The sequence below is a fragment of the Plasmodium vivax genome, chromosome 1, assembly GCF_000002415.2.
Source record: "Plasmodium vivax chromosome 1, whole genome shotgun sequence".
NCBI lineage: Eukaryota > Apicomplexa > Aconoidasida > Haemosporida > Plasmodiidae > Plasmodium > Plasmodium vivax.
The window spans coordinates 224,286-237,823 of NC_009906.1; the positions used below are offsets into that span (position 1 = coordinate 224,286).

Below are 13,538 nucleotides of genomic sequence, written 5' to 3' on the forward strand. Positions count from 1 at the left end.
TTTTGTAGCTCTTCCCAAAATGTCCTCACACGGAGAGCCTTCTCAATTGGGACATCTCGGCTTGTGTGTTTTATTCATTCATGTTTAGTGTGCCTTTGGAGGAGTCACTCTTGCGTGTGCGCCTCGCGTTGTATTACCCGTTTTGTCGCGCCCCCTTCGCTGCGTTGTGTGTTTCCGTATGAAGCGTGCTCTCTTTTCTCCGAAGCGATGTAGCATGTGTTTTTAAAAAAAAAAAAAAACTTCTGTACACATCCGAATTTTCTCCTCCACGCGAAGCGTCATCCTAAACGTGCGCGGTGTAGGTGAGTATAGGCCCCCTCATAGGGACAATTTTTTTTTTTTTTTTTCTGTTTCCTTTTTAAGGAAAAAAAACCCCATAATGAGAAGCGGCAGCAACGGAAAAGTATCACACCTGGTAAGAGAGCAAAATTTACAACTGACAAAAGGGTGACTGCACGCACACATTCTCGCAATTCATCCCACGGGGGATTTCTTTTTTTTAAAAAAAAGCAGCGACAATGAAGGAATATACCAGTAATGCTACATAAAAGATTGGCTCTTCCCCTTTAGTTTAATCATCCGAATTTATTAGCATTACATATATGTAGCCCTCCCTGTTTTTCCTTTTTTTTTTTTGCTTCTTTCACACATGTACGCTTTCATTTCAATCGAGGGAACATATACCCACTGTACCACCTTCCATTTTTCCCACGCCAGATGAACACAATGACGACAAAGGCGAAGTGGCAAAATGCGAAAGCGAGTACAGCGCGCTGCTGGAGTGTTTGGACACCTTCGATAGGTTTGACTGCCGGGAGGGGGATACCCCAGCGGGATAGCGATTGAGATTGCGGTTGCTACCGTGGCTACTTCCTCGTAGTGTGCGCCTGCACGTGGACCTCCATGTGTGGTCAATCGCACAGCGCTGCCTGACCCTTCGCACACCTCTACGTATGGCCAACCCCGCAGGAATTGGGCAAAATGCCAAAGCGAATTGAAGACATTCCGCGCGTGCTACAGTGAGGAGAGCGGACAGAGGAGCGGGTCAAGCAGTTAGGCGAAGACTCTGCAGGGAGGCCGTTTCTGGCGTCGGTGCGTCTGTCCGCCATTCGTTCGTTTCAGCGTTGCGGCGTTGCAGTGTTGCGGTGTTGTGGCGTTACTGCGTTTCGCCATTCCGTCGTCCTTCATCCCTTCATTCCTTCGTTCGTCCTTTTTCCATTCCATTTTCTCGTTACACCCGATTTGCTACATGTGCACACACGCGTATGTCAAATGGTCATCGCTGGGGAAGGACTCCTTTTTTCCGCGTGGAGGGGGGAAACTTCCACCAGCCAACTCTGTTACCACTGAATGGGTGATTGGATAATTGCTAACAATTTGTTGCTCTCTTTTTTTTTTTTCCTTTTCCTTTTAAAAATTGTAACATTTTTTTTTTTTTTAATTTCCACTTGCACTGTGTGTGTGCTGGCACAGTTGTCCGAAAAAAAAAAAAAAAAAAAAAAAAAAAAGTTGCAATTTGTACACCCAAGATGGAACAAAAAGGTTGCCGTTGTTGTCCCCATGATGGGAAAAAAAAGTTGCGATTTTTTCTAATGTGCAAAAAAAAAAAAAAACTTCTAAACAATTTTGCAAAAGGATAATTCTACTAAATATAGTTATTCATAGCGACAAAATGGGGACTGCTTGATGGTCGCCCGCTGAGACATTCCAACCGCGCAACCACGTGGCTACCCTTTGTGCCCCTTCATATTTGTCCGTAACTCGTTTTGACCCATTTTGACTCATCTTCCCTGGGTAGGCGGCTCCCCTCATGGTTGCACAGCCAAAAGAGACAAAAAAAAAAAAAAAAAAAAAAAAAAACTGCGCACGATAAGAATGCCTCTACTTTCAGCCAAAGCAAATACACTCAACAGAGGAAAATCTCAAAATGAGCACCAAATCTAACGAAGACGTGAATGATAAAGAAGACGTAGATGGTAAAGAAGACGTAGATGGTAAAGAAGACGCAGATGGCAAAGAAGACGCAGATGGTAAAGAAGACGTAGGTGGTAAAGAAGACGTAGGGGGTAAAGACCATACCGTCGAAGTTAAGAAGAAGAAGAAGAGAAAAAAAAGAATCATCATAAATGTGCGAAAGAAAGTCCTGCGAAAGGAGGAAGTGGTGACGATTGAGGATGTCTCCAGCTCCAATGCGCTGGGTGAAAGTCTGACGGATAGTCGGAACGGGAAAGGCGCTTCAAGGGGGAAGTACCTCCGCAGGGATGGTAGTCCGAGGGGGCCCGTCAAGGCGGCCAAGGCGGCTAAGGGGGCCACGGCAGCCAAGAAGGCTCGCTTCTTCGATCAGGAATACGACATTGGCAAGGTGAGAATGAGGCAAAAGAGGAAAAATAAGGAGTGCGTATAAGTCTGCCCACATATGGGTGACTTCCTTCTGCTGCTACTTCTCTCAACTGTCTCATCGGAGGTGCACACGGGGGCGACCCACGTTAGACCCCCCCGCAACTGCGCACATTGGTTCATCTCCCACACTATTGGTTTCACTTAACTTTTGTTTTCCCCCCCCTTCTGCAGATTCCAAACTGCCCCATTTCTGAGATGCTCCTAAAGCGCAAGAAAAAAAAATGAACAACTGCTCCTAAGGTATTTTTTCCTACTCCCTCTGTGATGTCTTCTTCAAAGAGGTGAAGGTGATGATTTCCACTGCAGCGGGAGGTTCGCCTCTTTGCTAGGGATGCCCAGGAGGAGGTTACCTTCGTTCGAAGCGTCAAGGGGAAGCTTGCAAATGTGTGCCATAATTGTGCAGGATACACTTGGGGGTACCCCATGATCCTTTCATCCCCTCACATTTGCTAGTTGCCATACAATACGCTGCATCTTACGTTCCATTCGGCCACCCCTTTCCGCTGACCAATTTGCTTGCACTTTTGGCGAGAAAAAAAAAAATTACTTGCCCTTTGGTGTATCCTTCTTCGCGCCCATCCCCTCATGCACAAAAATGAAGTGGAAGCGTTGAAGCGGCAGTGTGAAGGCGGCGTCAGACCAGCCCATCCGGTCGATGTTGCGTGGTGGACCTATCTTGGGGAATCCCACAAATTAAAAAATCCTACAGCTGCCGCATAACAGCAAATGGACCACTTTTGATGAAGGCGCCTCCTGTGAGAAAATTCCCCCCCCTATGAAATAACGTCCAATTGGTGCTAATTTTTTTCCCCTCAAGGGAACTCGTTTGCTCTTATCTTAGCAACGCCTACACCGTGTTTGTCACCCCGTTGCACCCTTTACCACTCTTTACACATTTTGATTTTTTTTTCTTTTTAAAAAAGTTAATTTTTAAAAGTGATAGTCGTTGCAATGCACAAAAAATGCATAAAAAAAAAAAAAAAAAATACCCCGCCTGGGCAGGCAGCTGCGCAAGCGTATATATATATGCACGCATGCACACATATGTGAATGCATATGCGAACATACAAACTTGTATATGTATAACGTGACCGCAACGAAACAACCACGATGGGGCAAAGGTCTGGCACGTAATTCAAAAGATGTCATCTCCCTCATATGACGTGGTTTCCGCGTTGCCTTCGTTTTTTCATCCGGTGATTTTTGCCTAGCATGGGTAAGCGCGGCTACAGTATAGCCCTTTTGCGAAGCGGCAAATATATACCGCTACATACTTCTAATCTGCGAACCTGGGAATGTTTCTCAAACGAGTACTCGCACTAACAGGGGGAAATTTCTCCCCCACTCCACACAACAGCCCCTCACTTCCCACGGCGTTCTTACTACGCCGCTAGAAAATCCTGCCCATGTGACGCCCCTCAAATCATCTTTGCTTCGGTTTGGGGGTACTTCCCTCGGTGAATTTATTTTTCAGTTTCCTTCTCAACGTTTTAATATATCTACATCGGCCCGTTCCAATTGTGTTTCTTCTTTTGGCTTTGACGGACCAGTTGAATCTTCTCTTCTTGGCGCTGGGGTACCCACATGAGGCGCACTTTTTTTTTTGCAGGTGATAACTCCTTTTCCCACACCTTATGCAAAGGAAGTGGCTCTTTCCATTTCGCTTTCCAAATGACCCTGTTCCCTTTCCTGCCTTACCCATTGTTTACGCGGTGAAGAGGTGAAGAGGTGAAGAGGCGAAGCGGTAAATCGGTTAATCGGTTAAGCAGCGAGCTGTTGTAACGCGCTGACGGAAGTAAATTGTGCTCGTTTTACTTATATTCTCGTCAGTTGCATACAGAACGTGTACGCTTAATATAACTTCGTTTTTTATTTTTTATTTTTTTTTTATTTTTTTTTTTTACGAAACTGAAATAACTTCTCCTTCTCCGCTTTCGCGCGTGGGAAAAAAAAAAACCTCGCCTTTTTTTTTTTTTAACAATGCGCATACGAAATTGGTCAAAAAGTAAATTTTTTACGGCGAAGGGTGAAAACGCTCATAACGGTTTTCATTGGGGTGATTTTTTTTTTTTTTTTAAACCTTGCACTTGGTCCATGGAACGAACGCTCGCAAATGGATTTGCTACTATATGGGTATGTTATCTTGCGCATGGTTATGCCTACCTCTGCGCGGGGCAAATTATTTTTGCAAACTGGTTGGGAGGGGTTACGGGAGGCGCTAAGTTTGATTGCGTGGGGATAACTCCCATGAGGGGGCTTATGTACGGGCTGGCCTTCTCACGGAGCGTAACGCAGCACATATTTATATGTAGTACATTTTTGCCTTACCGTTCGCTTTTTTCGCACCGTGGAAATGTGCCTTTTCCCCGCAAACCTGGTGTGCCTCCGCATATTTTTTCTCCCCATTCGGGGTGAAAAAAGGGGGCAATATAGCGCTGCCCAGGTGATTATTTATTGCGCAACATTTTTCCCACTGTTTGGTTATACCTCATTTGTTCTTCTCCTCTTCTGATGAGCATAACATAAGCAGCACCCCGTCAGCTGTTCACATATGAACAAAATTATTACCCCCCCAGAAGTGCAGCACCTACGTCATGCATATATTGTGGGATACCATTTGGTAGCCCCCCCAAAAGGGCAAATTTTTACGATGGCACGCATTCCGCATACACTGTCATTTTGGCACTGCGCCGAAGTACGCACCTTCTGTGGGTGGAGCACCTACTTCTTTTCAGCTGCGGCACCGCACCGTTTTATTTACATTTTAAAGCCTGTTCATTACACCAGGGGGTTATATTCCTTAGCGCCCTCAAAATGGTGGAGGGGGGGGTAAAATAGCGCATTATGTATATAATATGCCCCACCAGCCGCAACCCTCAAGTGGAACGTTTTTTTTTTTTTCCCCTCTGAAATGGTACCCAAAAGGGTACATATAAACGTATACATAAACTGTACAAATATACGTAAATTTCCATTTCGCGAAAAAAGCTGAGAAAAGTAACTTTTTTTTTTTTTTTTTTTTTTACGAAGCGATTATTCCCATTTGGTCGACCAAATTGGCAACTCGCTTGACCCCTCCCCCTTAATCACTCGAGTAATTTGACTCACTTAAATTTTTTTTTTAAAAAAAGTGGGGAAAAAAAAAATAAAATTATGAACAGGTTGCATATTCTTTTTCTCCAAAATGGAAATAAATTGCTTCCCTTTTAATGGCCACATTTCTCACATCACGAAAAGGAACCCGTAGATTGAAAGGCGCGTTGAGTAGAATAACCCAGTGCAGTAAAATGGTGCAACGTTCCCAGGTTCACACTGATCTTTGGGGTGGCGCGCTTACGTTATTCCTATGCACAAATGACTGTTCTCCTGGGAGGCCCTTTTGCTAAGCAGCGTGGCGATGTACCAAGCACGTTACCACTTCTCTCAACGCAGCGGTAGCTCATTAAGGGGCAGCGAATAGAAAAATGAGAAACCAAAAGTTACAACCCTGCTGGGAACATCCCCTATTGACCACCTCACCCACCAACGAATACTAATGTGCAACAATCGCGATAGGTCAATCAGCCCTCCCCCCGAACTTAAAATTGCATGTCCCAACATTTGGCAATTTATCTTTGTTGTAGATACCCTCTTTTGATAAAAGGGGCTCCAAATGGATTCTATATTTCCAGCCCAGTGGAGTGACCCTTCTTTTAGCATTTCGCACCACCAACGTTTTAGCGTTTCACCCAAGTAAACGCAGGAGGGGCGTGTGCAAAGGGAAAGGCAAAACGAATGGGGAAAATACGACCGTTAAAAGGACAACGCGTGGTATGCGCAAAATATCTTAATTGACCAAAATTGTGAGGGTGACTCCACGGCTAATGCCTCATTGTTGGGGAATGCAAAATGGGGAAAGCTGCACGGCGGTAAAAATAAAATAAAATAACCCAAAAGATCCCTCCACAGGGGTTGTAGTATAGCTGCTCAGCAAAGCTACATTTTTGACCAACGCTGTGCCCTCTTTGCACACACGGCTAACGCAGCAGGTGCGCCGTTTGCACAGATTTACTGCTCCAGTTACACTTCTTTCAATTGGCGTCCATTTCGCGTTTCGGCATGGGGCATTTTACATGTCGCTTTGGCATATGCATGATGCACACGGGGATTGGCACAGTCGCAGATGGGCAATTTTGCAAAAAAAAAAAAAAAATCAAAAAAAAGCAAAAAAAAGAAAAAAAAAGAAAAAAAAAAAAGCAAAAAAAAAAGAAAAAAAAAGAAGAAAAAAAAAGAAGAAAAAAAAAGAAGAAAAAAAAAAAAAAGTGAAAAAAAAAAAAAAGTGAAAAAAAATTAGGCAAAAAAATGGGCCAAAAAATGGTGTCAAAAAATTTGGGCAAAAAAATAAGCCACGAAATTGGGCCAAAGGGTGTGAAGCGGTCTATAACGCTCACGAAAGTGGTACTGCCCTAAAAGAGGGGCCTTCCCACCGCTTCTCTCCCTCTCTCACTTTTCCTTTTCCCCCCTCTGGCGAATTAAAAAACGTTTAACTTCCAACAGAACTGATCGTCGCGCTTCCTAAAAAGGGAGACGTTCTCCTTCATCAGCTTGTCTATGCACTCAGGAGGGGCATCCACGTTGGTCAGCTTTTTGCAAGAATCCATAATGTCCACGTAGGAGTACTTCTTCCTATTTTGCGTGTTGCCACTGGCCCCGTTGTCATTCGTCGCGATGCCTCCACTAGCGACGCCTCCGCTGGCCATGCCTCCGTTGACGAGGCCACCATTTACAGTCGCCTCCTCCACTTTGTTTTTATTCTTTGGGGCCTTCTTCTCATCCGAGTTGACTGCACCTTTGTCTTTATTAGTGGCAATTTTGTTGGCGAAACTTTTCTTGGCAGCCCCGATTCTTGGGGACACCCTATTGGAGTGATCCTTAACATCATTGCTACCCAGTTGCTCATTTTTTGAAAGATAATCCTTCTTACTCTTCCTCTCCACGTTTACTACATCATCATGTTGGTTGTTACTTTCCTCACTCTTTTCTACGTCGGTGCATTTTCCATTTTCCTCTTCATTAGGATTGCTCTCCTCATTGTGCTTCTCCTCGCAGGGGTCATTTTCAAAGCCGCTCTGCGCGAGGGGGTGCGCCTCCTCCTCTTCATTCGCTTCGCAGGCTTCGCCCACCTCGAGCGGCTTCTTCCTCAGTTGCTGCGGATGGTCGGCCTGATTCCCCGCTTCGCTGCAATTGTCATCCTCTTTCAGCTTCGCACCGGCCTTCCTCCTCTCGTCCTTCATCTTGGCAACCTCGTTGCTGGTCAAATCTGCAAAAAGAGCAGTCGCAGCAGCCGAAGCAACCGCAGCAACCGCGGCATCCTTCTTATTTTCGCCTTTTTTCTCTCCGTTTTTCCTTGCGCCGTTTTTTTTATTGTAATAATTTTTGCCACTCTTCTTGTCAAGCGCTTTGCTTTCACCCTTCCCCAGCACGCTGTTACTACCGTTGCTGTCGTACCTCACGAGGGAGTCCTTTTTGCTGAGCTTGTTGCTGCCGCTCTTGCTGTACTCGCCGTTCGTCTTCATGGCGCTCTTATTATTACTGCTGCAGTTGTTGCCGCTGCCGCCGCCGCTTCCGGTGCTGCCTCCATTTGCGCTGCTGCCGCCGCCGTTCCCGCCGCTTGCACCGCTCCCATGACTGGTGGTGTTCGCCGCGCCGTTGCCGCCACCCCCATTGGTGCCATTTCTATTGTTGCCACTACTCCCGTTGCTGTTGCTGCTGGCACCGTGGCCGTTATTGTTCCCGCTGTTATTATTATTATTGTTATTATTTCCGTTGTACGCGCTGCTGTTGCAGTTGCTGCTGCTCCTGCTTCGGTTGTTCTTCCCTCCGCTGCCTCCGTTTTCGTTGGCGCCGCCCCGGTTGTTCTTACTATTGGCGTTGCTGCCCGTGACCGCCGCGCCCATCGAGCCTTTTCCACTATCGGCATCCTTCCCTCCTTTGTTCATTCGGTTGTGATGGTGTGATGTAGCCAAACCACTAGTGGCCATTCCCCCCTTCTCATTCGGTCCCTCCATGTGATGGAACTTCCTCACATCATCCAGGTACTTGTCACCCTTGCCGTTGACTCCCCCCTCATGAAAAGCACCGTTGTGCTGATTGTTACTATGGGGGGTGTTACTATGGGGGGTGTTACTATGGGGGGTGTTACTATGGGGGGTGTTACCGTGCTGATTGCCACCGTGCTGATTGCCACCGTGCTGGTTACCCCCGTGCATGTTGCTGCCGTACATGTGGCTGTACATGTTACTAAACACGTTGCCGTAATTACCGTACGCATTGGCGTAGTAGCCGGACGGGTTGTTAGCCGCTCCGCCCGCAGCTCCCTGGGAGGCTCCCGCATTTAGCGAGCCAGGCATAGAGGCAATGTTAAAATTATTGTCGCTGACTCTTCCCATATTGTTACCGTCACCTCCTCCCCTGAAGAATTTCCCCCCTTTGTTGTTATTATAACTGTGCTTGCTCTTCATATCGTTCACCTGACCATATGCATTCGAATACATGTTGTAACCCCCCCCGAAGGAATCACACGAAGTGACATTCTGGTACATGTTATACCCTGCGTTGCTCATGCCATAATTATAATAATTCAAATAGGCGTCGTAGTTCGAGGCAGCATTGCTGGCTGAGTTGCCGTGCCCATAGAGGCTGCTGTCATAGCCATTCATCGCGTTGGGCAGATAATACATGTTGTGAAAATTCATATACTGCTTGGGCCCCATGGGCATGCCTGAACCAGCCATCATATTTAAATGGCTACCACTTGCCGTTCCTGTGATGCTCCCGTTGGACGTCGCCGTCGCTGCGTTGTTGGTGGTGCTCGAACCCCCGGCCACGGTGGAGGAGGAAGAAGCCATGGGCGGCACACCATTCGGGGTGGACGAATTTAGAGAGCCAATTACTCCAGACGAGATGGACCCACTACCAACGCCCGTACCTGCGGCACTACCGCCATGTGTGCTTCCGCCATTCATAGCGGCACCACTCACCCCGTTGATGACACCTCTTCCGCTCGTCCCCATGGCAGACGCGTTCGCGCCACTGCCCCCGCTAGCTGTGCCAGAAGTAGTACCGGCAGCACCAGAAGCAGTACCGTTCGCGGCAGCGGCACCAGTGAGGGTGTTCACCTGACTGCTGCCACTCACATTGTTGCTGCTGCCCATCACGGTGCCCACCGACTTGAAAATGTTATTCTCTATAATGTTCTGTATCCTCTGGGTGGTCTTAATTCGAACGTTTAACTTTTTATCATTTACAGATTTGGTCTTCAAATATTTCGCAAGAGCCTCGGTCTTCTTCTCATTCCTTAGGGTGATGAAGATGGTGTTGTTCACGTCGTTCCTCACACTCAGGACGTCCGTCGGCTGGATGTTGGGGCTGCTCAACACGATGCTTTTTACCGTATTGATGTAGTGCGAACTGATGTCCCTTACGATGATTACGTTTCGTTTGTTATTCAAGTTCAGCAGGAAGTTTTTGTTGTCCTCTTCGAAGGCGATCTTAAGGCTGCTGGGCACGTCGGCTGAGCCTTTCACTACACCTTTATCGTTACTGCCACCCTCGATGCCTTTGCTCTTTCCTGCAGGAGTGGAGGAACTACTCCCTCCCACTGCATCCTTCGCTTCCTCCACCGCTTCCTCCACCGCTCCCTCCGCAACAGTGCCGCCTTTCCCATTTGCCTCTGTCGCGTCGGACTCCACCACGTTGTCCTCCCTCTTAAGGGAAGAAGCGTCCTTCGCCGAACCCTCCGCGTTCGCGCCATCGGCTGGTGGTGCGACGACTTTAACTTCTTCTCCTTTATCGGGTTCACCTCCCCGCTGCTGCTGCTTCTCCTCTCCGTCTTGCACCGACGAAGGGTCGCTCACCCCCGCACCATTGGTGGTTCCGTTCCCATTGGTAGTGACAACTTGTGGAGTGGCACCCTGCAACGCGGCGGCATCCGGATCTGCCACCGCTTTATCTGCCACCGCTTTATCTGCCACCGCTTTATCCGCCACCGCCTTATCCGCCACCGCCTTATCCGCCACCGCCTTATCCGCCACCGCCTTATCCGCCACCGCCTTATCCGCCACCGCCTTATCCGCCACCGCCTTATCCGCCACCGCCTTATCCGCCACCGCTTTATCTTCCACCGCTTTATCCGCGTCCCCGCCGGAGCCCTCCTTCTTGCCCAAGTTGATGCACTTCAAATCGTTCAGCACGTTGGCCAGAATGGCCGTGTTGTTCTGCGCGTTGCTGCTAACCAGGGGGGAGATATACGGGTGCTTGGCAATCACGTCAATGCTGAGCTTCACATTGTTATACATAAAGTACAGCAAATAATCATCGGTCATTATGTTTTCCCTCCTAAAAATCTCAATGACTCTGTTCTTTATTTCGCTATACATATTTGAAGAGGTCATATTTTTGTAATTTTTCTTTTTATTCTTCTCATACAGGTACTTCTTCCCCTTCCTGTTTTTCAAGCCGTCATGGTAGGGGCTGTGCGCATTGGCGTTATAGTTCGACCCGCCAAAGTACATACTATTCATATTGTAGTAATAATAATTGAAGGGGAGATAATTGTAAAAGTCGTTCACCATATTGTTGTAGTTAAAGCGGGCGTCGTAGTTGCCGTCGTTGTTGTAGCCGTCCGGTCCGACTGCGCCCGTGGTGGCAGCGGAGGATCCCGCGGACGCGGTTGCAGAAGTGGAGGCGGCTGCGGGGGGGGTTGTCCCCGAGACGCCTCCCCCCGTACCTCCACCGCTAGCAGCTCCACCGCTAGCAGCTCCACCGTTAGCAGCTCCGCCGTTAGCAGCTCCGCCGCTCGCTACTCCAGCGCTGCTGCCAGTCGCGGCACCCCCACCGGAAGACGCCGCCCCGCCGTACACCTTGCTAGACGAGTAATAATTCGATGCCTCCACACTCTTGCCGTCATTCTCGTCCACGTAATAACTATAGGGGTAATTGCAGCCATAGTTGGGCAGGTAATTATAATTAGAATTACTATTATTGTACATCACCATGTTACTCATGGGGTCCATCACCATGCCGTCGCCGGGGTTGTTACTGCTGCCGTGGTTGTTGAACCCGTCGTAGTTCAGCGAGCTGCCGTTGTGACTGTTACCGCCGACGCCGCTGAAATTGGCGCTAAAGTTGGCATTATAATTGGCATTAAAATTGGCATTAAAATTGGCATTATAACTGGCATTATAATTGGTATTATAATTGGCATTATAACTGGCATTATAATTGGCATTAAAATTACCGCTGGCATTGCCGCTGACGTTGCCGCTGCCGTTGCCACTAACATTGCTGCTGAGCGCGCTGGGGGGCGGCACCTTGTAATTCTTCCCCCCCTTCATGTTGTAGCCATTCTTACTATTCTTGTAGTCGTACTTGTAGTTGGCCTTACCGGGGTAGCCACCCACATTTCCGTTGTTCGCGCCGCCGTGGTTCGCCCCTCCGTTGTTCGCCCCTCCGTTATTCGCGTTGCCGCCGTACCCCCCGTCGAAGTTCTTACTATCACTTTTGACAAAGTTGCGTTTTTTATTCGGATCCTTCGCCGCCGCACTGTTGTAATCACTTTGCTTGTCCCTACTCGCTGGGTGCTCACCGTTCATGCTGTTGCCTTTCGCGTACTGGTACATCACCCCGTTGTTCTTCGCCCCGTCGAGGTTACCACCGTGGTTGCTACTGCCATGGTTACCACCGTTGCTGCTATTATTTTTGCTACTCCTCCAGTCGTTATTCGCATTGAAACTGTTGTAGTAGGCGCTACTTCCAGACGGGTCGCCCTTGTCCGGCTTGTTCCCAAACTTCTTCTCCTTCACGCCTTTTCCGTGGCCCTGGGCGGGGGCGCTCTTTCCAACCCCAACGCCAACTCCGCTAACGTTATCGTTAGTGATGACGACAGATGCATTGTTTCCCTCTTCGGCCTTTCCCTTTTCGACGCTTCCTCCCTCCGCACATTGGCTCTCCTTCTTCCTCGCGGCGCCACTGCCATTATCTATGCTTTCCACGTTGGGAAGCTTATTATTTTTTTTTTTCTTTTTCTTGTCCTCCTCCTTGTCGTCCTTCTGATTACTATCATCCTGGTTTCCCTCCTCCGCCTTCAACTCATCACCCTTACTGGTGCCGCCATCCTCCTCCTTCTTCACGCTTGCCACGCACTTGGCCTGGCTCTTCTCATTTTGATTCTGCTCCAACCCGTTACTCCTCTCGCCGCACTTCTCCTCGCCTACACTTCCGCTGTCCTTAACTTTTTCGTCACTACCTTTGGCTGTTCCGCTGTTCTTCGCAGCCTTCTTGCTGCTCGCGCCGTTGCCGTTGTTCTCTTTACTACTGTTCTCTCTGCTAATGTTCATTTTTTTTTTTTTTTGGACGTGTGAATATTTAAAAGACTGTCGAATTGTTTAAAATGGGGCAGACCGACGGGGCGCCAAGCGGGAAGGGGCTACACACATACAGGTGTGTATGTACATGCACGTTGGTACGTTTATATATGCACAATATGTACACAGGGGGGAGAATATAACGGGGTTGACGCGGGCATGTAAGGACGCACAAAAATATACCTGTACGAGGAGGAAATCTCCGCTGGGTCAGTCAGGTACACGCGTTCACTTACACATACACAGGAGCACTAATGCAACAAGACACTCCTCTCTGTCATGTAAACTCTCGCACGTGGAATATGCAGCACGTGCGTGGTCGGCAGGTTCGGACAGCTTTCTCCACTCATGCCTTCGCACCTGCATGTGTGTGGGCGGACGGGCGGTGACGCAGGCGCACAAGCAATACGACTGCGCGTGGGCAAGCACACATTCGCCAACGAATTGTTTTTAAAGTCTACGTAGGGGTGTACGTTTGCACGTATGCACGCATATATGTAATTATGTATGTATGTTGTTTTTTTTTTTTGTTTTTTTTCACTTTCTCACTCCCTTATTCTCGTCGTGGAAACATTAAAAGGAAGGAACGCTAAAGTGACCGTGCAGCAGAGGTATATATTAAAATAAAGGATAAAATGGGAATTTTTTTTTTTTAATTTCATTAATAAGTTGTGTAATGAGGACAGCATAACACAAGCGCTCTGGACTCTTCTCACATATTTTCTCTGATTTTTT

The 13,538-nt window shown here is 48.0% G+C and overlaps 4 protein-coding genes across 4 annotated transcripts, besides 9 other annotated features; 2 read left to right on the forward strand and 2 right to left on the reverse strand.

The window, feature by feature from the left end:
* Positions 1–4: part of a microsatellite that runs on past the window's edge.
* A 356-nt stretch (positions 5–360) lies between these two features.
* PVX_087851 (hypothetical protein) lies at positions 361–1,478 on the forward strand. The gene is made up of 3 exons (XM_001613381.1): positions 361–534; positions 718–802; positions 970–1,478. The coding sequence occupies exons 1-3, from the start codon at positions 519–521 to the stop codon at positions 1,055–1,057; spliced, it is 189 nt and encodes a 62-aa protein (XP_001613431.1). The 5' UTR covers positions 361–518; the 3' UTR covers positions 1,058–1,478.
* Positions 1,479–1,927: 449 nt separating this feature from the next.
* On the forward strand, positions 1,928–2,404 carry PVX_087855 (hypothetical protein; the record flags this gene model as incomplete). Its single annotated transcript, XM_001613382.1, has 1 exon — positions 1,928–2,404. The coding sequence occupies one exon, from the start codon at positions 1,928–1,930 to the stop codon at positions 2,402–2,404; it is 477 nt and encodes a 158-aa protein (XP_001613432.1).
* Positions 2,405–2,699: 295 nt separating this feature from the next.
* Positions 2,700–2,727: a microsatellite.
* A 316-nt stretch (positions 2,728–3,043) lies between these two features.
* Positions 3,044–3,079: a microsatellite.
* A 744-nt stretch (positions 3,080–3,823) lies between these two features.
* PVX_087860 (60S ribosomal protein L37, putative) lies at positions 3,824–4,102 on the reverse strand (the record flags this gene model as incomplete). Its single annotated transcript, XM_001613383.1, has 1 exon — positions 3,824–4,102. The coding sequence occupies one exon, from the start codon at positions 4,100–4,102 to the stop codon at positions 3,824–3,826; it is 279 nt and encodes a 92-aa protein (XP_001613433.1).
* Positions 4,103–5,484: 1,382 nt separating this feature from the next.
* Positions 5,485–5,521: a microsatellite.
* Positions 5,522–6,621: 1,100 nt separating this feature from the next.
* Positions 6,622–6,643: a microsatellite.
* Positions 6,644–6,911: 268 nt separating this feature from the next.
* PVX_087865 (hypothetical protein, conserved) lies at positions 6,912–13,082 on the reverse strand (the record flags this gene model as incomplete). The annotated part of the gene is made up of 1 exon (XM_001613384.1): positions 6,912–13,082. Exon 1 carries the CDS (start codon positions 12,774–12,776, stop codon positions 6,912–6,914), a length of 5,865 nt encoding a protein of 1,954 aa, XP_001613434.1. The 5' UTR covers positions 12,777–13,082.
* Positions 7,796–7,948: a microsatellite.
* Positions 9,191–9,370: a microsatellite.
* Positions 9,398–9,420: a microsatellite.
* Positions 9,433–9,536: a microsatellite.
* Positions 13,083–13,538: the final 456 nt, after the last annotated feature.